Consider the following 23,115-nt stretch of genomic DNA (forward strand, 5'->3'; position numbering starts at 1 on the left):
TTATGGACTGCTCAGCGAGGTACCCAGGGCCAGATTTAGCTTTGACGAGGCCCTCAGCTCCTAAAGGTAATGGGGCCCTTCATATGTCCAGCTGTCCTTTGTCAACAACAAATTCTCACTGTTTTTGTTTTGAACCTATGCTATATGGTCATTGATGGACCTCATAGGTATCTCAAGCCATTTGCCCATGTTGCCCTGCAACCAGTCCATGCAGAATGTAGGCACCCTCTATATAGAAAGGAGCAAACCAGGGATATTTTAGGGAGCAGGCTAGCAGGCTAGCTTAAGCAACGTTTCATGGGCATCGAACACCAACTGGGCTGAACCTCTATGACTGACAGGGCACCCCAGTCCAACGAGCCAACCAGCTATCTCTCTGCACTCTCAGCCAAACCTACCTCACAGGGTTGTTGTGAGGATTTAAATGGGGGAGAGGAGAATTAACATGTTGTTGTTTAAAATGGGCATTCTGCCCTTCATCCGCAGATCATCAGGGCACTTTCCGATCCTTGGAGGAAAGGTAGAATGCAAATATAACAGATAAAACCTCTGGGGGACATATAAAACAACATGTGTTTCCTGTTTTGTTTCCTTGGTGCCAGCTGCTGATTTGAAAGGCTCTGATCCGAGAAGGCAATTTGGCAAAGCAACTATAAAGGGGAACAATGGCTTCCCGCAGCTGAAACAAACTCCCAGTCCCAGCTGATGATATCAAACCTTGCAGCTGTTCCTTCCTACAAGAAATCTGTTCTTGAAACCCAGCTCAGCGGCTTCAGACTGGACGGTCTTCCTATTATTATTATTATTATTATTATTATTATTATTATTATTATTATTATTATTATTATTATTTGCTTAAGCTACATGCCACGTTTGACTCCACAGCTAAATGCTTGGCGCCGCAGACATTCTCCATAGTCGCTTCCGGCGATCCAAAATAAAATGCGCCTGTCTCCCGGCTGATTTTGACCACTAATGTCATCATGCCCATTCTGTTCCGGAAGTCCGTTCCAAAACCAAAGCGTTCCAAAACCAAGGCACGCTTTCCCATAGAAAGTAATGCAAAATGGATCAATCCGTTCCAGACTTTTAGAAACAACCCCTAAAACAGCAGTTTAACACGAATTTTACTAACAAGACCATGGATCCATAAAATGAAAGCAGCTAACAATGTACTGCAGTCACACAACCAGTCCGTCAGTAGCTGAACTGGGTTCCACACAGTCACAAAAACAAAACGAAAAAGAGCCACAAAAACGCAAAATAAATAGCCAAAACAGACAGACCTCAGCGTGACACTCAAAACGGAAGCGTAACACTCAAAACGGAGCACGTTCGGCTTCCAAAAAAAGGTTCGCAAACTGGAACACTTACTTCCGGGTTTGCAGTGTTTGGGTTCCAAGTTGTTTGAGTACCAAGGCGTTTGAGAACCAAGGGACCACTGTATGTATGTATGTATGTATGTATGTATGTATGTATGTATGTATGTATGTATGTATTATAATAGCTGCTATGGGCAGGTAGTAAATTTGAAATATGGGTATGTTTAGCCTGGAGAAGAGAAGGTTAAGGGGTGATATGATAGCCATGTTCAAATATATAAAGGATGTCATATAGAGGAGGGTGAAAGGTTGTTTTCTGCTGCTCCAGAGAAGTGGACACGGAGCAATGGATTCAAGCTACAAGAAAGAAGATTCCACCTCAACGTTAGGAAGAACTTCCTGACAGTAAGAGCTGTTCGGCAGTGGAATTTGCTGCCAAGGAGTGTGGTGGAGTCTCCTTCTTTGGAGGTCTTTAAGCAGAGGCTTGACAGGCATATGTCAGGAATGCTTTGATGGTGTTTCCTGCTTGGCAGGGGGTTGGACTGGATGGCCCTTGTGGTCTCTTCCAACTCTAGGATTCTATGAAATGCATTTCTGCTTTTCTTCCTTTCTACAGATGTCATCACAAAATGAAGCTAAAATCCAGACACATGCACACACACATCTCCCAGGGGATTCAAAAACGCTTTGCCGATTGCTTGTGGCTCGGTCGTGTGCCCTCATTCCGCAACATGCCCAATCCTGGGTAAAGTTCACCTTTCTGAAGAAGAAAAATATCTCATCTGCTTTATGAGATCATTGCTTATCTAAAGCCTTAGAAGTCTCTGCCCCCACTCCAGTCACAAGACCCTCTGTTCCAAGCTAGAGCTGCCCCTAGATTCACTTTAGACCAGAAAAATTGGAAGCAGCCACCGACAACAGATCTGTTTGCTTTTTGATGATTAAGCCTCCCGTGATTTGGGAGCAACAAAACCAGGAAGTATCCAGTCCTCATGGCCAATGCTGCCCTCTTGGGCGGTTTCGTGAGAAAAGGGAACTTCTCAGAGTGACTAAGTAAAGTCAGATGTTTGAGGCGTACAGCATCTGCACTTTCCAATTCCTCTTTTTAAAAGAGAAAAAAAAGTTTCCCTGAGTTATCTGCCCCTTGCACACACGGCGTTATCAAGAGCTAACACTCCCCCCTCCAAGGTTTGTGTGTCTCTGCAAACTGTTCTGCTACAGGATATTTATTTTTTCCTGGGTTTTTCACTGCCATAAATTAAAACAAAAAACTGTAAAATTCAAGCTGCCCAGGACGGCAGTCTGCACAAAGCAGTTAACTTTAGGGTGCAGATCCGATGTTCGTTAATTTCAGTGGGTCTGCTCTCTAGGGTCCTTTCCCTAAGTTAAACTAAGTTCCTAGTCCTCATGGTCCCAAACAGCCAATTAACTGGCAACAATGGACCCAAGTCAGTCGCGGCCATCTGTTTCAATGGGTTTACTCTGAGTAGGGTGAACACTGGGTAAAACCTCATACTCTTACGGAGGTTGGGGTGTTTCTGTATGAACGCAAATCTACCCAAGGCTAGCGCAGACCTGGTGAAATGAAAGGGCACAGGTTCCTTGCGTCTGTTCATTTCAAAGGGGTCTACTCTTCAGTAAAATATAAGGATCTCTAGCCTTATATATTATGGTGCTGGAGGAGACTCTTGAGAGTCCCATGGACTGCAAGAAGATCAAACCGCTCCATTCTGAAGGAAACCAGCCCTGAGTGCTCACTGGAAGGACAGATCCTGAAGCTGAGGCTCCAAGACTTTTGGCCACCTCATGAGAAGAGAAGACTCCCTGGAAAAGACCCTGATGTTGGGAAAGATGGAGGGCACTAGGAGAAGGGGACGACAGAGGACAAAATGGTTGGACAGTGTTCTCGAAGCTACGAACATGAGTTGACCAAACTGTGGGAGGCAGTGCAAGACAGGAGTGCCTGGCATGGGGTCATGAAGAGTCGGACATGACTAAACGACTAAACAACAGCAACCTTAACTTGCCAGAGATTACACCTGAGATTAAGAGCCTTGACTGAGCTACCCCACTCCCTCGAATAGGAAGGGGAGATATCCAATCTAGAGTCCGCCCTACAGACTCACTTTTTTTGTGGTCATGTGAACAGAGGCATGACTTTTGACCAGCTGGACCCATCGCCTGGAGGAGATGGGACTTTGGCCACAGCTTTCGCCATCAGCCGACCACCTAAATACCAACCCAATTCCAATCTCAGTTGCCGAGGTTGCGGGGAGGTGGGGGCCGGGGAAGCTGAAAGTCACAGCCAGCCACCAAAGAACCCCTTTCAAAAATGGAATACGTATAGGAGTTATTTACAAAAAATATAATAGTGGTACAATACCTTTGGTTTCATATGACGTGGCCAAATTCTGCACTTTAGCTATTAAGAAACGTAAATCCCTTCTATTGAATGACACATTGCAAATTCCTTTTGTGTAATTGTTCTATTTCTGGTGATGTCATTGCTGATTTTCTTTCGTTTGGTATTATTATATTCTGTATTGCTGGCTTTTGCTGTAAAAATTGAACTTGGTACAATACCTATAGCCTAGGGACGCGGGTGGTGCTGTGGGTTAAACCACTGAGCCTAGGGCTTGCTCATCAGAAGGTTGGCGGTTCGAATCCCCATGACGGTCCCAGCTCCTGCCAACCTAGCAGTTTGAAAGCACTCTTTTTTTAAAATACTAAGTTGCAGCTCAGCGGAGCCTCCCTTGGCAAAGGCAGTTTATCTCCAAATACAGTGGTACTTTGGATCTCAAACTTAATCCATTCCGGGAGTCTGTTCAGCTCCTGGAACCGTTCGAAAACCAAGGTCCAGCTTCCGATTGGCTGCTTCCGATTGGCTGGACATTCGGCTTCCAAAAAACGTTCGCAAACTTGGCCAGTAAAGCGAGATGAGCGCTGCAACCCCAGACTTGTTTGCGACTGGACCTAATGGTCAGGGGTAAAAATGGTAAACGGACCCCTGACCATTAGGCCCAGTCCTGACCGACTCTGGGTTTGCGGCGCTCATCTCGCATTATTGGCCGAGGGAGCCGGCATACAGTTTCTGGGTCATGTGGCCAGCATGACAAAGCCGCTTCTGGCGAACCAGAGCAGCACACGGAAATGCCGTTACCTTCCTGCCGGAAAGGTACCTATTTATCTACTTGCACTTTGACGTGCTTTCGAACTACTGGGTGGGCAGGAGCAGGGACCGAGCATCGGGAGTTCATGGGGATTCGAACTGCCGACCTTCTGATCGGCAAGCCCTGGGCTCTGTGGTGTATATTATTTATGCCAGGGGGTCAGCAAACTTTTTCAGCAGGGGGCCGGTCAGACCATGTGGTGGGCCGGACTATATTTTGAAGGGGGGGGAATGAATTCCTATGCCCCACAAATAACCCAGAGATGCATTTTAAATAAAAGGACACATTCTACTCATGTAAAAACATGCTGATTCCTGGACCGTCCGTGGGCTGGATTTAGAAAGTGACTGGGCCGGATCCAATCCTCCAAGATTAAAAAAGCAGCCTTTTTCTCATACAGCGGTACCTTGGTTCTCAAACTTATTCCGTTCCGGAAATTCCATTCCAAAACCAAAGCGTTCCAAAACCAAGGCACGCTTCTTTCCCATAGAAAGTCATGCAAAACGGATTAATCCGTTCCAGACTTTTGAAAACAACCCCTTTTAACATGAATTTTACTAACAAGACCATTGATCCATAAAATGAAAGCAATAAACAGTGTGCTGCAGTCACACAATCAATCCATCAGTAGCTGAACTGGGTTCCACAGTCACAAAACCAAAACAAAAGAGAGCTGTGAAAACAAAAACACAAAATGAATAGCAAAAACAGACAGACCTCAGCGTAACGCTCAAAACAGAAGTGTGGCACGCAAAAGGGAAAGGTAAAATTCAAATCAGAGCACGTTCGGCTTCTGAAAAATGTTCGCAAACCGGAGCACTTACTTCCGGGTTTGCAGCGTTTGGGTTCCATATTGTTCGAGTACCAAGGCATTTTGAGAACCCAAGGTACAACTGTATACAGTGGAACCTCGGTTTATGAATTTTCGGTTTACGAACGCCGCGGACCCATCTGGAACGGATTAATTCACTTTCCATTACTTTCAATGGGAAAGTTCGCTTCAGTTTATGAACGCTTCAGTTTTTGATCAGACTTCCGGAACCAATTACACCCATGCTTCGGGTTAAGTACGCTTCAGGTTGAGTACTCCGCGGACCCATCTGGAACGGATGAATCCACTTTCCATTACTTTCAATGGGAAAGTTCGCTTCAGTTTATGAACGCTTCAGTTTATGAACAGATTTCCAGAACCAATTGTGTTCATAAACCGAGGTACCACTGTACTATCATTACACTGAGACTATACACTGAGATTATGCATTTAGAGCAGTATCATACCACTTTAAACCGGAATGCCCCCCCCCCCAAACCAAGAATCCTGGGAACTGTACTTTCTAAAGGGAGAAGAGAGTTCTTGAGGCACTGCAGTTCCTCTTGCGGATCTGCAATTCCCAGAGCGGCTTGACAAAAGAAAGTCTTAATTCGACTGTGGAACTCACTCCCACAGGAGCCACTGCTGGGCACCAACCAAGATGGCTTTGAAATAGGAATAGACAGAATTCACGGAGAAGGGACAGGTGCTTTTCGGAGGGGAGAAATGCGCCTTTGCCTTGGGTGAGTCTGTCCAGGCGATTAGGAACCGGGGCAGCTGCTGATGGCATGGAAGTGCGAGGTTGTGTTCAGGGTGCACAACCTTCGCAGAAGGCCATATCAAGTCTCGCATCTGCGCTATGAAAATCAGCGAGTTGCGGTCGTTCATTTTGGTGGGTCTACTCAGGGCAGAACGAACGCAGGAGTCAACCCAAAGCCAAGCGATTCACTTTGAAAACAGCACACCATGCAATTAACAGTGACAAAGGGGTATTGTCTGGAGAGAAGTCGTGCGTACAAACGAACAAGCGTTAAAGCAGATATGACCAGGGTGATAAACCAAATGGCCCCAAACACCCTGCGAGGTGGACAGAGGATGGCCATCTGTCATGGATGTTTTAGCTGAGATTCCTGCATTGCAGAGGGCTGGACTAGATGAGTCCTGGGGGGGTCCCTTCGAACTCTACAATTCTATTGTAGAGGAGGGAGAAAGATTGTTTTCTGCTGCTCCAGAGAAGCGGACACGGAGCAATGGATTCAAACTTCAAGAAAGAAGATTCCACCTAAACATTAGGAAGAACTTCCTGACAGTAAGAGCTGTTTGGCAGTGGAATTTGCTACCAAGGAGTGTGGTGGAGTTTCCTTCTTTGGAGGTCTTTAAGCAGAGGCTTGACAGGCATATGTCCGGAATGCTTTGATGGTGTTTCCTGCTTGGCAGGGGGTTGGACTGGATGGCCCTTGTGGTCTCTTCCAACTCTACGATTCTATGATTCTATGATCCTGCTGTTCCAATTCAGTGATTTTTATGCCCACGGGTTCTAGCATTAGGAGAGAGGGAAGCAGATCTTCCTCCCGTCAGAACATGATCAGGGGTGAGCAATCTTTTGTCGTCAGTTCTCAGAATGCCCTGACTCATCGCAAATGGAAGCAGCGGCGATAAGCCATGCAGTGCTCCTTGCCTCTACCGGAACAGGGAACAAGGCGTCCCAACAAACACACACACACACACACACACACACACACAAAAGCCCTGAAGTGCAATTTATGACCCCACCGGCCAGGTTTTCCTAAAAGTTCAGCACAAGTGGAAACGGAGGAAGTCAGAGAATCAGAACCAGGGGGGGGATAAACAGGAATGACGCCCTTCCAGCTGGGAACATACGAAGTCAGCACATTTAATGCTTAAACTAAACCCAAGGCTCAGCGTAAAAAAGCAGAGATCCGGCCGACGAGATCGCAGACAAGGGCCTCTCCTGCTGATAACCTATGGCAGGCAGGTCCAACTCTCCAGAGGGCCGGATTCGATTTTGATGAAGTGAACATGCGCGAGGGCTGACCAAAGTTGTTGAGCTTTATTTAGGATTTAAAGTGGTTGAGCTTTTTTTGAAGAATTTTACCCCAGGAGACAGACGGCCACAGGGGCCGGATTAAATCGACTGGCGGGCCGGATTGGGGCCCCAAAGCGGACTTTGGACACGGCTGCTCTAAAGAATGCGACCTACTCCCAGCATGTGGAGCTTTTTTTTTTAGGTGGGGAGAGTCCAGGGTTGTTTAGCTTTGGGTGGGGGGGCCTGATCATAGCTGTTGAGCTTTTTTGCGGTGGCGGGGGTGGAGTGGGGTGAGAACAGAGCTTTTGTACTTTTTATGGCAAGGAAAGTTGATCTTTTTTTAGGGGGAACTGACAACACTTGTTGAGCTTCTTGGGGGGGGTTGCATAAAACCGTGGTTAAGACTAGCTTTCGCGGTGGTGGCAGCGATCGGACACAGCGCCGGGGGCGGGGCGATCAATCCGGAACACACAGGCGATCGATCACTTCTTTTCAAGACGGGATAGACCTGGAGCACCCCGGCGATCTACTTGCCGATCGCAGTCAACCAGTTGAACATGTCTGACCTATGGTTTGCCCAAAGATGGAAGGAAGAAAAACTACCTACGAAAGAAGAACGGCTGATGAAGACAATAAGACTATGCCGAAATGGCGAATAAGACCGAGAAAATCAGAAATCAAGAGGACACTAAATCTAATAAAGGATGGGGACATTTTGTAAGTTACTTGAAAGAACACTGTAAACAATTAAAAACATCGGCAGGGTTTTTAAAAAAGAACACTTGCAATGAAGCGAGAACTATGGTTAAGAATTGAGTTGTGTTTTTTTAAAGAAATAATTTCTATTCATTTTCCAACAAAAATCTTCCAATTATTAACAAATAATATCAAATCTTATACAATATTACCAATTATATATCCCAAATTAAAATAATTTCAAAAATGGGACTCCCCATGTCCTGGATTAAAGGAGATAGTGAATTAGTTTATTTTCTGCTATCTTGCTTATTGATTTCCTAATTATGATTACATGGTTAAGAATTGAGTTTTAAGAAGATATGGAGGAATAGGATACGGTGCAGTTTGAAAAGAATATCTAGCGAAACCATGGAGGGGGGAAGTTCTGGGATTCTGAGAATCCTATTTGTAAAATGATTATGATTTATGTGCGATGATAATTGTTAAAAGTGAAAATGAATAATTTTTTTAAAAAATAAACAACAACATGGTAGATGAAGGGAACGCTGTGGATGTAGCCTATCTTGATTTCAGCAAGGCCTTTGACAAGGTGCCCCATGATATTCTTGTAAAGAAGCTGGTAAAATGCGGGCTAGACAATGCTACCATTCAGTGGATTTGTAACTGGCTTACTGACCGAACCCAAAGGGTGCTCATCAATGGCTCCTCCTCATCCTGGAGAGTAGTGACTAGTGGGGTGCCACAGGGTTCTGTCTTGGGCCCAGTCTTGTTCAACATCTTTATCAATGACTTGGATGATGGGCTTGAGGGCATCCTGAGCAAGTTTGCAGATGACACCAAATTGGGAGGGGTGGCTAACACCCCAGAGGACAGGATCACACTTCAGAATGACCTTAACAGATTAGACAACTGGGCCAAAGCAAACAAGATGAATTTTAACAAGGAGAAATGTAAAGTACTACACTTGGGCAAAAAAAATGAAAGGCACAAATACAGGATGGGAGACACCTGGCTTGAGAGCAGTACATGTGAAAAGGATCTAGGAGTCTTGGTAGACCACAAACTTGACATGAGTCAGCAGTGTGATGCAGCAGCTAAAAAAGCCAATGCAATTCTGGGCTGCATCAATAGGAGTATAGCATCTAGATCAAGGGAAGTAATAGTACCACTGTATTCTGCTCTGGTCAGACCTCACCTGGAGTACTGTGTCCAGTTCTGGGCACCACAGTTCAAGAAGGATACTGATAAGCTGGAACGTGTCCAGAAGAGGGCAACCAAAATGGTCAAAGGCCTGGAAACGATGCCTTATGAGGAACGGCTTAGGGAGCTGGGTATGTTTAGCCTGGAGAAGAGAAGGTTAAGGGGTGATATGATAACCATGTTCAAATATATAAAAGGATGTCATATAGAGGAGGGAGAAAGGTTGTTTTCTGCTGCTCCAGAGAAGCGGACACGGAGCAACGGATTCAAACTACAAGAAAGAAAATTCCACCTAAACATTAGGAAGAACTTCCTGACAGTAAGAGCTGTTCGGCAGTGGAATTTGCTGCCAAGGAGTGTGGTGGAGTCTCCTTCTTTGGAGGTCTTTAAGCAGAGGCTTGACAGCCATCTGTCAGGAATGCTTTGATGGTGTTTCCTGCTTGGCAGGGGGTTGGACTGGATGGCCCTTGTGGTCTCTTCCAACTCTATGATTCTATGATTCTATGATTCTAACACATCTATGGTTTGCCTCATTGGGTCACAGGAGCGTACCCAGGATAAAAATTAGGGGCGGCGGCAAGGGGTGGGAGGGGAGGGGCCACAGTGGGGATGTGGGGGGGGCTATGTTGCCTGTGCCTCCCCGGTCTTCCAAGGAGGCAGCCCCAGGCTCCCGCTCCCGGTGCGAAGCTCCCCACTCCTGCTTAGCGCTCCTCCGCTTACGCTCCCCGCGCGCCTCTGGAGCTTCGCGCCGGGAGCGGGAGCCTGGGGCTGCCACGCTGCGCCCCTTAGCCATTTGCTTCTAGGGGGGGCAATTGCCCCCTCCTGCCCCCCCTGCCTACGCCCATGTTGGGTCAGCAGACAGACCACGAGCCCGGATTAAGAAAACACACTTAAACCAGGGGCGGGAGAAAACTTCCGGGGGCCGCATTGCTTAGCGAGCAATCTTCCATGGGCCACATGACAATGGTAAAAGGTAAAGGGACCCCTGACCATTAGGTCCAGTCGTGACCGACTCTGGGGTTGCGCGCTCATCTCGCATTATTGGCCGAGGGAGCCGGCGTATAGCTTCCAGGTCATGTGGCCAGCATGACAAAGCCGCTTCTGGCAAACCAGAGCAGCACATGGAAACGCCGTTTACCTTCCCGCCAGAGTGGTACCTATTTATTTACTTGCACTTTGAGGTGCTTTCGAACTGCTAGGTGGGCAGGAGCAGGGACCGAGCAACGGGAGCTCACCCTGTCACGGGGATTCGAACCGCCGACCTTCTGATCGGCAAGCACTAGGCTCTGTGGTTTAACCCACAGCGCCACCGCGCCAATGGTAAGCAGAGGCAAATGTGAGAAATGGCTGTGTTCAAGCCATGCAAACACACACATTAATCCCAGTGCTAAGACAGATTCCAGACAGGTAAAATCACCCAAGGAAGGTTGTACAGGTAGCACAGGGCCTAGTGGTAGCCCTGTAAGCCGAGGGGGGCAACTGAGAAGTTCAAGGGTCTGGAAACTGAGCCTGATGAGGAACGGTTGAAGGAGCTGGGGATGTTTAGCCTGGAAAAGAGGAGACTGAGATGAGAGCCATCTTCTAATATCTCAAGGGCTGCCATGTGGAAGATGGAGCCAGCTTGTTTTCTTCTGTTCCAGAGGGTAGGACTCGAACCCGCGGCTTCCGGTGACGAGAAAGGAGATCCCAACTAAACGTGCGGAAAAAGCTTTGTGACAGTAAGAGCTGCTTGACAGCGGAACGATCTCCCTCCTTGGGAGGTGGTGGACCCTCTTCCTCGGAGACTTTTAAGCAGATTGGATGGCTGTCTGTCATGGATGCTTTAGCTGAGATTCCTGCGTTGCAAGGGGGTTGGACTAGATGAGCCCTGGGGGAGGGGGTGTCCCCTTCCAACATGATGATTCTATGATACGGTAAGAGGGGATCGTTACGTGTGAGGTGCCCGGTTCTTCCCGAAGGTGCAAAGGGATGAGATCTCGATCAATGCGAAAGATTTGGGCCAAGGTATCAACCTCTGAACGAGATGATGTAATAAAGAGTCTGGGAAGTGGGTTAGCCTCCGTACAAGGGACAGCTGAAAGAAGGGGGAAGTCCAGGTTTAGGAGGGAAAAGAGACAAGAGAGGTTTTATAAAAGTTATGAATAGCCTAGAAGTTCCCCCCGGCCCTCTCTCAGACACAAGAGTTTACGGAACTCGGAACCACGTATTGCAGTTAACTGATCATAGTCCCCCCCCACACACATTGTTGTTGTTGTTTAGTCAATTAGTTGTGTCCGACTCTTGGTGACCCCATGGAGCAGAGCACGCCAGGCACTCCTGTCTTCCACTGCCTCCCGCAGTTTGGTCAAACTCATGTTTGTAGCTTCGAGAACACTGTCCAACCATCTCGTCCTCTGTCGTCCCCTTCTCCTTGTACCCTCAATCTTTCCCAACATCAGGGTCTTTTCCAGGGAGTCTTCTCTCCTCATGAGGTGGCCCAAGTCTTGGAGCCTCAGCTTCAGGATCTGTCCTTCCAGTGAGCACCCAGGGCTGATTTCCTTCAGAATGGAGAGGTTTGATCTTCTTGCAGTCCATGGGACTCTCAAGAGACTCCTCCAGCACCATAATTCAAAAGCATCAATTCACACACGCATAGATTCACAGAATTGTAGAGTTGGAAGGGACTCAAGGGTCATCTACCACAACCCCCCCAAAATGCAGGAATATGCAGCAGTCCCGTACGGGGATCGAACCTGCGACCTTGGCGTGCTCTAACCAACTGAGCTATGTAGGCTTTCATGTTTAATGTGAAGAGAATGGGGGTTGTATGGATGACCACAGGGTTCCCCCATCCCTGATTCCAGAAGTGGCATTCCCCACTCTTGGGAGGGAACACGGTAGGGAATGGGGGCAACAGTGGCTGCTGGACTCTCAACTCCAAGGACACCTTCTTGCCGTTGGCTCCACCTGCGAGAGATAAAACCTCCACCGTCCCTGGCAGTCTACCACTGGGCAACAGATGGCCCAGCCAACACAGCTGTATCCCTCAAGCCCTCCTTGCAAGTATCAAAGAAGCATGAGTGGAAAATGGACTGCTGAACTCGATGACCTTTCTGACCTGACCTCATAAGACTCTTTTGGAAACCACAGATGCACTTAGTGGCTATTTAGCAAGATACTCTAAAATCAACCCTCCATGTCCAGGGACAGTGTATCACATGAAGGGAGCTAAAAGCCTTTTAAAAGGAGGATTTTTAATTAATTAATTTATTTATTTATTTATAAACCCTTATCCTAGACACTATGTGTATTGGGTTGAAAATGGTTAAGACTGCCAATCCGCATTGGATTTTTAAATATGTTCTTTCAGGGCCGTCTCAAGCACGTCGGGCGCCCTGGCACCGTGGTGCGGAGATCGCTCCGGCGCCCCTGCCCTGCTCCGTTTCTTGCCACGGCTGGTGGGCAGGCGCAGTGCGGTTTCCGCACGGCTCCGGCGCCCTGGCGCCCCGCGCCACCCAGACTACCCCTAGAGCCGGCCCTGTGTGCTTTATCACACTGTGATGTTGTCACAAGTTGCTTCGTAGGAATTTGTGAGTAAAATAAACAATAAAATTTTTATTTTTATTTATTGAATTTATATACCGCCCAATACCTGGGGTTCCGAGGGCAATTCGCAGACTAAAATCAAGATATAAAACCACAAAATACCTAATACTGAGGTCCAGTACCGAGGGCCTTCTGACGGTTCCCTCATTGCGAGAAGCCAAGTTGCAGGGAACCAGGCAGAGGGCCTTCTCGGTAGTGGCACCCGCCCTGTGGAACGCCCTCCCATCAGATGTCAAAGAGAAAAACAGCTACCAGATTTTTAGAAGACATCTGAAGGCAGCCCTGTTTAGGGAGGCTTTTAATGTTTAATTGTTTTATTTCATTTTTCTATTGTAAGCCGGCCAGAGTGGCTGGGGGAACCCAGCCAGATGGGCGGGGTATAAATAATAAATTATTATTATATTATTATAATAATAAAAATAAAAACAACAACCCAATAGCCCCCCCCAACACATTATAAAAGGGCAATTGTGTGTGTGTGTTTTTTAATGCCAGTGTTGTTAAGTAGCTTTGAGAGGTTTCAGTGTAACCAACTCGCATGTGGAATATAAAATAAAATAATCAATTGCTGGGAAGAGGTCTGCTCAGCTGTCCTCTGTCAGAAGAAGCAGGATACTGGGGGAGAGGAGGACCTGGACCTGGTAAGCCCCAGGCAAGGCCGGTTCTGCCCAGCCTGGGCCTCTCTCTCTCTTTTCCTAGATAGGTCTGGCATATGCAACGCCACAGCTCTTCCTGCAAAAACACCCCCCCCATCTCTCTTCCCACCCCCCTCCACCATTCCCGCGCCGCGGCAAGCTCACCGGCCAAGTGCCACGACTTCCTCCTCCCGTAGCGCCCGCAGCCGCCGTCCTGATCCGCCTCGTAGCCCACCAGCGGCGTGCAGATGCCGTCGGCCACCTGCCCCACCAGCAAGAGCGCCCCCGCGTGGCTGGTGCTATAGCCCAGGATGGAGTGGAAGTAAACCAGCAGGTAGGTGAACCACATCGAGGCGCACAGGTCGTTGAGGAAATGGCCCACCGAGTAGCTGAGCCGGGAGCGCGCGGACAAGGGCTCCGGCGGCGGCCGCTGGGAGTCTCCCATGGCGCACCAGCCGCGCGTAAAAGCGCACGGGCAGGGCGCATCAGCTTCCGAGCAGGCGAGCGTCCAGGGCGGGCCCGGCCAGAGCCCAGCGGGGGAAGAGGAGAGCAGGGACGGGCAGGAGGCTCTGTCCAGCCATGCGTCCTCCGACCGGCTTTTATGGGCTCCGGGAAACCCCCCGTGCGCGTCGGAGGCGCGTCCAGGTGGCCGGTTCCGCGGCGCCCCCAAGCGGGCTGGCACCACCACGGCGCGCAGATCTCCGCGCCTCCTTCTCCTCCTCCATCGCGGATCCGAGGCCAAGCCGCCGCGGGAGCCAATGGGCAGGCTCCGGGGGCGGAGGAAAACCCGCCCGAGTGCAGGAGGAGCCGAGCGCCACACTCCCCGCCCCGTTGCCGACCCGGCAGATGTTGCTTCCTATTAGCGTTAGGAGAAGCGAAACGGCCACGGTGGCAGATTCCTGGCGCTTGTGTCACCAGGCACCGGCCCCGCTCGCTCGGCTTCAGCGGAATCCTACTTCAGAGTAGACCCATTGGAACGCATGCCCTTGTAATTTCGAGGGGTCTGGCCCACGCTCTGCATTCCAAAGCAGGGTTTCCCAAACGTGGGTCTCCAGCGAGTTGGGTTTTTTTTTGGAGGGGGGGGGGACTACAAGTCCCATCCTTCCTAACCCCTGGTCTTGCTAGCTAAGGATGATGGGAGTTGTAGTCCAAAAACAACCGGAGACCAAAGTTCGGGAAGCCTTGTCCTGGTCTTGAACACACCTTTGAAGTGCACGATTTCCCCCAGAGAACCCTGGGAACTGAAATTTGTTAAGGGAGCTGCAAATTAGTAGCTTTGTGAAGGGGGAAACTATTCAGGTGCTTTCAATGAGTACAGTGGAACCTCGGTTTATGAACACCTCGGTTTATGAATTTTCGGTTTATGAACACCGCGGACCCATCTGGAACGGATTAATTCATTTTCCATTACTTTCAATGGGAAAGTTCGCTTCAGTTTATGAACGCTTCAGTTTATGAACAGACTTCCGGAACCAATTACACCCATGCTTCAGTTTATGAACGCTTCAGTTTAAGTACTCCACGGACCCATCTGGAACGGATTAATCCACTTTCCATTACTTTCAATGGGAAAGTTCGCTTCAGTTTATGAACGCTTCAGTTTAAGTACCCCGTGGACCGTCTGGAACAGATTAATCCACTTTCCATTACTTTCAATGGGAAAGTTCGCTTCAGTTTATGAACGCTTCAGTTTATGAACAGACTTCCGGAACCAATTACACCCATGCTTCAGTTTATGAACGCTTCAGTTTAAGTACTCCACGGACCCATCTGGAACGGATTAATCCACTTTCCATTACTTTCAATGGGAAAGTTCGCTTCAGTTTATGAACGCTTCAGTTTAAGTACCCCGTGGACCGTCTGGAACAGATTAATCCACTTTCCATTACTTTCAATGGGAAAGTTCGCTTCAGTTTATGAACGCTTCAGTTTATGAACAGACTTCTGGAACCAATTGTGTTCATAAACCGAGGTACCACTGTACTGTATTGGAGTTTTGTGTGTGTGTGTGTGTGTGTTTTAGCTGTGGACACCTGATGTTCTGTGTCCAATTCTGGGCGCCACAATTTAAGAAGGATGTTGACAAGCTGGAAGGTGTGCAGATTATGGCAACCAAGATGATCAAGGGTCTGGAAACCAAGCCTGATGAGGGACGGTTGAAGGAGCTGGGGAGGTTTAGTCTTTTAAAGAGGAGACTGGGAGAAGATAGGAGAGCCGTCTTCCAAGATCTCAAGGGCCGTCCCATGGAAGATGGAACAAGCTTAGAATCATAGAATAGGAAGAGACCACTAGGGCCATCCAGTCCATCCCCCTGCCAAGCAGGAAACACCATCAAAGCATTCTTGACATATGGCTGTCAAGCCACCGCTTAAAGACCTCCAAAGAAGGAGACTCCACCACACTTCTTGGCAGCAAATTCCACTGTTGAACAGCTCTTACTGTCAGGAAGTTCTTCTTAATGTTTAGGTGGAAGTTTCTTTCTTGTACAGTAGTTTGAATCCATTGCTCCGTGTCTGCTTCTCTGGAGCAGCAGAAAACAACCTCTCTCCCTCCTCTATATGACATCCTTTTATATACTGTATTTGAACATGGCTATCATATCACCCCTTAACCTTCTCTTCTCCAGGCTAAACATACCCAGCTCCCTAAGCCATTCCTCATAAGACATTGTTTCCAAGCCTTTGACCATTTTGGTTGCCCTGTTCTGGACACGTTCCAGCTTGTTTTCTTCTGCTCCGGAGGGTCAGGACTCGAACCCGTGGCTTCAAGTGACAAGAAAGGAGATTCTGACTAAACAGGAAAAACTTCCGGGCAGTAAGAAACTTTTTCAATGGAGGTTTTTAAGCAGAGGTTGGATGGCCATCTGTCTCAGATGCGGGGGGTTGGACTAGATGAGTCCTGGGGGTCCCTTCGAACTCTTCAATTCTATGATTCTATGAAGCTGCTGTTCCAAAACTGGGACACTTCCATGCTGATTCAGTGTGTGGTTCCTGATCTGCCTCTCTCACTCCCACACCACTTGCATCAAAGCATTCAAGGACAAAGCCCCCCCCATCAAATCCTGCCCATTTATCAAAGCTCGGGCAACTCTAAAGAGGCTTCAGACAGGAGGGAGACACAGGGGACCCTTTGTGTTTGTTTTTAGGACACCAGCTTCTGAAGCAGGTTGCTGGAGACAGCTGACCATATATCTTAAGATGCTGGCTTCCTTCCGATTCAGCCCAGTTTTAAGACGGGAAATTGTATCCTATATTCACCCCACGGCACCCACACACTGAGATTGCTCCACTTGGCAAAAGCTATCTGCCTTCTTAAACCAATTTTTTTTTTTTAAAAAAAAAACATTCCTTGGGAGTTATTTCAAAGGGCTGCTCTGCGTTCGAATCAACACTCATCCCAGCAGTTTCCGCTTCCTTCCACACCCTCTTGGCTGCTGCAGGTATTGCCAGCGCTTTCACACCTATATATTAAATGCCTGCTGGGAAGAGTATCTCCTTGGGACCCAACCCCCCCCCCCTCGCTGGAACAGGCCCTTGGCACAATCTTGGATATAATCACGTCCATATAATCATGTTGTAGCTGCATTTGGGGGGAATAATAATAATAATAATAATAATAATAATAATAATAATAATAATAATAATAATTTTTATTTATACCCCGCCCTCCCCAGCCAAAACTGGGCTCATTGCGGCTAACACCAGATATAAAATAATTGATTAAGATAGAACTTAAAAACAAGATTAAATACAACATTAAAATTAAAATGTGGCCTCGTACGGAAAGGAAATGGGAAAGTGGGGGAGGGGATCAAGTTGGGTCCAGGCCAAAGGTCAGGCGGAACAACTCTGTCTTACAGGCCCTGCGGAACGAAATCGGGTCCCGCAGGGCCCTGGTTTCATGAGACAGAGAGTTCCACCAGGTCGGGGCCAGTGTTGAAAAGGCCCTGGTTCTAGTTGAGGCTGGAACTGAACTGAAATCTCCTTATCCCTAGAGGCAGAGGTGGTCAAGACTCGGAGAGGTTGTCGGAGCTGGGTCAAACGGGGGGAATCGGCTCCATGCGGCCAGTCACATCGGCACCCGGCTGAGCTTCCTGGTCCTTCGCCCCCCACAAGCCGGACCTTACATGTTGGTCACCTTGTCGCTATCTGGCTCCTTTCCGTGGGAGCTCCCCTCTTCGGGATCCATGGCGATGTTGTCGTAAACGTTGCCTGGGCTGGAAGGAGAGGGAAGCATGAGACGAGCCTTGCCGGGTCAGGCCCTGAGTATGTACACTCAAGTCGACATCCTGTTCCCAGAGGGGCCAATAGACCTGAAGGAGCGTCTCCACCCCCCATCGTCCAGCCCGGACACCTGGGTCCATCTCCCAAGGGCCTTCTGGCGGTCCCCTTACTGCAAGAAGTGAGGTTCCAGGGAACCAGGCAGAGGGCCTTCTCGGTGGTGGCGCCCGCCCTGTGGAACGTCCTCCCATCAGATGTCAAGGAAATAAACAACTATCTAACTTTTAGAAGGCATCTGGAGGCAACCCTGTTTAGGGAAGCTTTTGACGTTTGATGTTTTGTCGTGTTTTTAATATTCTGTTGGGAGCTGCCAAGAGTGGCTGCAAAGGCCTGGCCAGATGGGCAGGGTACAATTAATTAATTAATTAATTAATTAATGAAGGAAAGAGCCAGAGTACTTTATGAGGGCTCCTGATTTCTTCTAAGTTCATTCGGCAAGGGATGGAGTTATGCAACCCCTGACCAACTACTGTATACAACTTTAAGAAGGCATCCCTGTATAGGGAAGTTTTTTAAATGTTTAATGTTTCATTATGCTTTTATACAGTGCTTTTTTTCTGGGGGTACGCAGTGGTACACATACCCCTAAACATTTTCTGAATCTTTGTACTTTTGTTCATTTACTGTATTTATTTTTCCCAATTTGAACTATAAAATGGCGATTTTATTGAGTCAAAATCAGAGTACCCCTAAACATTTTTTTAAAAGAAAAAAGCACTGCGTTTATATATGTTGGAAGCCTCCCAGAGTGCTGGGGAAACCGAGTCAGATGGACGAGGTATAAATAGCAAAAACGCCTTTCTTTATTGTACCCTATTTTTTTTAGAATCTATGATTTTGCTGTTTTAATGCTTTAAATGTTTATGGAAGACAATCTTACTTGGCTATGAGTGATCGCCAAAGAAGAAGAAGAAGAATGCTTTAAAAAACAAAAGTGGTTTTTTGTTTTAAAGAAACGAACTAGCACCAGAAGATCAGAAAATTGCTGTGCCAGGCAAATCAGAACGCCCATCGCATCTGCGGCCAAAAGAATCAAAACGGAATGAAATAGGCACACAGAGACACACACAAACGCACACCATCACAAAAGCCATAATATTTACCGAAGTTCGGTGCCTATCATCTTCTCTTCGCTATCCCTGCAAAGAGAGCAAGGTCGTCAATGGAGAAAGGAGAGCAGAGGGGGTTGGACTAGATGGCTTTTGGGGGTACCATTCCAATTCTACAATTCTGCGATTCTAACCACCACCCAGACTTGACGGGCCATTGGCCTGATCCAGCAGGGATCCTGCTATGTCCTCAACACCCTCGCGAGACCTCCGGGCGAAATTGTGCAGCCGCCACTTGTGTGTTGAAGCGATTGATTCGTCAACATCAACTTTGTTGGACTGGTCATGTTGTGCAGATGCCTGATGATCGTCTTCCAAAGCAACTGCTATATTCCAAACTTAAAAATGGAAAGCGTAATGCTGGTGGTCAACAAAAGAGGTTCAAAGACTCTCTCAAGGCAAACCTTAAAAAATGAAGTATAAACACCGACAACTGGGAAACACTGGCCTGCCTTTCCCAAAAGTGTTATGGGCTTTGAAGTGAACAGCCTTTCCCAAAAGTGTTATGGGCTTTGAAGACACTCGAACTCAGGACGGAAGGGAGAAAGGTGTTAAGAGGAAGGCATGCTTGACAAACCCTCACCGGGATCAACTTCCGCCCGGAAACCTATGTCCCCACTGTGGAAGGACGTGTGGATCCAGAATTGGCCTCCACAGTCACTTCTGGACTCAGTTAAAACTGTGTTTATGGAAGACAATTTACTCGGCTACGAGGGGAAGAAGAAGAAGAAGAAGAAGAAGAAGAAGAAGAAGAAGAAGAAGAAGAAGAAGAAGAAGAAGAAGAAGAAGAAGAAGAAGAAGAAGAAGAAGAAGAAAGAGAAGGAGGAGGAGGAGCGAGGAGGAGGAGGAGGAAGAGGAGGAGGAGGAGGAGAAGGAAGAGGAGGAGGAGGAAGAGGAGGAGGAGAAGGAAGAGGAGGAGGAGGAGGAGGAGGAGGAGGAGGAGAGAAGGAGAAGGAGAAGGAGAAGGAGAAGGAGAAGGAGAAGGAGAAGGAGAAGGAGAAGAAGAAGAAGAAGAAGAAGAAGAAGAAGAAGAAGAAGAAGAAGAAGAAGAAGAAGAGGAGGAGGAGGAGGAGGAGAAGGAGAGAAGAAGAAGAAGAAGAAGAAGAAGAAGAAGAAGAAGAAGAAGAAGAAGAAGAAGAAGAAGAAGAAGAAGAAGAAGAAGAAGAAGAAGGAAGAGGAGGAGGAGGAGGAGGAGGAAGAGGAGGAGGAGGAGGAAGAGGAGGAGGAGAAGGAAGAGGAGGCAGAGGAGGAGGAGAAGGAGAAGGAAGAGGAGGAGGAGGAGGAGAAGGAAGAGGAGGAGGAGGAGAAAAGAGGAAGAGGAAGAGGAAGAAGAAGAAGAAGGAGAAGAAGAAGGAGAAGGAGAAGTTGTGGCTCGGGGGAGACAAAAACATCTTGCGGTTAAAGAAGGAAGCTTTCAAAAAGCGAGAGAGACCTACTTTGTCTTGGAGAAGAAGAAGCGATTGATGAGGGTGGCCACGAATATCACACCAAGGAAGCCAAGGACAGCGGCAAGGCCCACCAGCCAGGGCTGCAGGGCACTCGAACCGTTTGTGGTGCCTGTCACAGCGCCTAAACAGATGAAGGTTAGGTCCTTTGGGGTCAAGCGAAAAAACTATGGCCGTTGCTACTGGTCTGTTTCAAAGATGAGTCCAAAAATAAGGCGGGTCCTATCTATTTACACCTCAAGTGTCATATGCCAGGGTCCATTCTTATTCTTATTATTCTCATTCTCATTTTTATAATTATTGGTGCTTTTCCCCCCTGGGGGTAGGCAGGGGCACGCATACCCCTAAACATTATGTGAATCTTTGTACTTTTGCCCATTTACTGTATTTATTTCCCCCGACCTGAACTATGAAATGGTGATTTTCTCGAGTCAAAATGAGAGTACCGCTAAACATTTATTTATTTTTTTGGAAAAAAAGGACTGGTTATTATTTATTGAATTTACAAACTGCCCTATACCCGAGTGTGTGTGTGTCTCAGGGCAGTTCACAGAATCAAAAATCAAGATATAAAACCACAAAATACCTAATAAAAACAAAAACAACAAGCCAATAGCCCCCCCCCGACACACACCCCAAAAACACTTTTTAAAAGGCCATAGGGTGTCCATCGGATCAACCAAAGGCCTGGTTAAAAAGGAATGCTTTTGCCTGGCGCCTAAAGGTGTATAACGAAGGCAAACTTCCCAGGGGAGAGCACTCTACGGGGAGCCACTGAAGAGAAGGCCCCGTTCTCATGTTGCCACCCTCCGGACCTCTCGAGGAGGAGGCACACGAAGGAGGGCCTCAGAAGGTGATCTCAGGGTCCGGGTCGGTTCATATGGCACCTCCAACATTCGCCAGAAGCCGTAAAATGAAGGTGCCTGGTGCCCCTCTGTGCGCAGGGAGTTCTACGGCTTAGGGGCCACCACAGAGAAGGCCTTCACCCTGACACCCGCCCCCCCCCCACAACACCCCAAGCCTCTACTACTGGAGGCGCTGCCTATATACCCACTCCTCTTATTTCATCCTCCCGACAACCATGCGACTGGCCTGCACAGTCACACCCAGGGAGCCCAATGATCTAACCACTATACCACGCTGCCTCTGCGAATTAGGAGGTGCAGATCTGCCCTGAGTCTTTGGGGGATTTGGCAAGGTTCTGAACAAGTTCCGCCACCTGCATCCGAACCAAATTCCTTCCCAGGGAGCCCATGGCACACTCCTACCTTGGCCGTGGGCGCAGGGGATGAAGAAAAGCCCCAGGAGCAGAGGCAGGCAGGAGAACGGCTCCATCCCGTCGCTTCGATATGTGCTGTTCGGCGAGGCAGGTCTGTCCTTCCTGATTTCTGTATGCATGTGCGTGAGAGAGGAGAAATCTACTTTCCTCGCAAGCTTAACTCTGGACTCAGAATCAAAGTGCATCTGATAATGGCCCGTTGATGGCAGTTTGATGGGGAGCTCTGCCTTCACGTGAGATGCCCGTGGAACAAGGGATCGGCCGGGGCCAGGAACAAGCCGCTCTGCTTTCACGCGCAGATGGACACGAAACAGATCCTGGCTGTCTCATACCCTCCAACACTTCTCCGATGAAAATTGGGACGCCCTATTCCATCCCCTCCGACGTTTCTCCCGTAAAAATAGGGGCGTCCTATTCCATCCCCTCCACACTTTCTCCCATGAATAGATGGATGTTCTATTCCATCCCCTCCAACGTTTCTCCCGTGAAAATAGGGACGTCCTATTCCATCCCCTCCAACGTTTCTCCCGTGAAAATAGGGACGTCCTATTCCATCCCCTCCAACACTTCTCTGATGAAAATTGGGACGCCCTATTCCATCCCCTCCAACGTTTCTCCCATGAATAGAGGGACATCCTATTCCATCCCCTCCAACGTTTCTCACGTGAAAATAGGGACGTCCTATTCCATCCCCTCCAACGTTTCTCCTGTGAAAATAGGGACATCATATTCCATTCCCTCCAACATTTCTCCCGTGGAAATAGGGACGTCCTATTCCATCCCCGCCAACATTTCTCCCATGAATAGAGGGACATCCTATTCCATCCCCTCCAACATTTCTCCCATGAATAGAGGGGCATCCTATTCCATCTCCTCCAATGTTTCTCCCATGAAAATAGGGACGTCCTATTCCATCCCCTCCAACATTTCTCCCGTGAAAATAGGGACACACTATTCCATCCCCTCCAACATGTCTCCCGTGAAAATAGGGACGTCCTATTCCATCCCCTCCAACATTTCTCCTGTGGAAATAAGGACATCCTAAGGAAATGATAGCTCTGGGGTTGGGGGGACGGACTGCTGGGACCTTAATGCCAGGAAGCCCCCAGGAAGCGGAGACGAGTTTATTTATCTGGAGGGTGGCTCTTGCCGAAAACACCGTCGGCGAGTCGCCCTCCTCCTCTCCCCTTCGCCTGCCCTCCGTCCTTGCTGCCCTCGGCTCACACCCTCTCTTTTCACTCTGCACATGCTTAGAGGCACCAGGGCAACGGAGGAGGGGCAGCAAGAAGATTCGGGGCGGGCAGGTCGTCTGTCCCACCTCACCTTGGAGGAGCATGAGGCCTGGCACATGCCCAACCATTCCTATCTGCGAACGGCAACCTGTTCCTGGCGTTTGGACTCTGACCCTCACATGTTCTGCTGGCACAGTAAAATCTGTGGTCGTGCTGGCAGGAAGGGAACGGCTGAGTGAGGAACATTCAGAGCCAAATCTCTTCTCCTCTCAGGTTCTCCTTTTTCCAGTCGTTAAGTCCA

General features: G+C 48.3%; 2 protein-coding genes across 2 annotated transcripts in view; both read right to left on the reverse strand.

Moving 5' to 3' along the window:
• MFSD12 (major facilitator superfamily domain containing 12) overlaps positions 1-14,204 on the reverse strand; it is a 26,573-nt gene extending 12,369 nt beyond the window's left edge. The window contains exon 1 of the mRNA XM_060275307.2: positions 13,635-14,204. Coding sequence (XP_060131290.1) covers positions 13,635-13,914 — 280 coding nt within the window. The 5' untranslated portion in view covers positions 13,915-14,204. The remainder of the gene's footprint in view (positions 1-13,634) is intronic.
• A 3,235-nt stretch (positions 14,205-17,439) lies between these two features.
• Positions 17,440-21,782, reverse strand: SMIM24 (small integral membrane protein 24). Its single transcript, XM_035119283.3, has 4 exons — positions 21,572-21,782; positions 20,295-20,427; positions 18,853-18,888; positions 17,440-17,685 (listed from the first exon to the last, which is right to left on the reverse strand). The coding sequence occupies exons 1-4, from the start codon at positions 21,765-21,767 to the stop codon at positions 17,592-17,594; spliced, it is 459 nt and encodes a 152-aa protein (XP_034975174.2). The 5' UTR covers positions 21,768-21,782; the 3' UTR covers positions 17,440-17,591.
• Between the last annotated feature and the right edge of the window lie 1,333 nt (positions 21,783-23,115).

Source organism: Zootoca vivipara, chromosome 6, assembly GCF_965207765.1.
Source record: "Zootoca vivipara chromosome 6, rZooViv2.hap1.1, whole genome shotgun sequence".
NCBI lineage: Eukaryota > Metazoa > Chordata > Lepidosauria > Squamata > Lacertidae > Zootoca > Zootoca vivipara.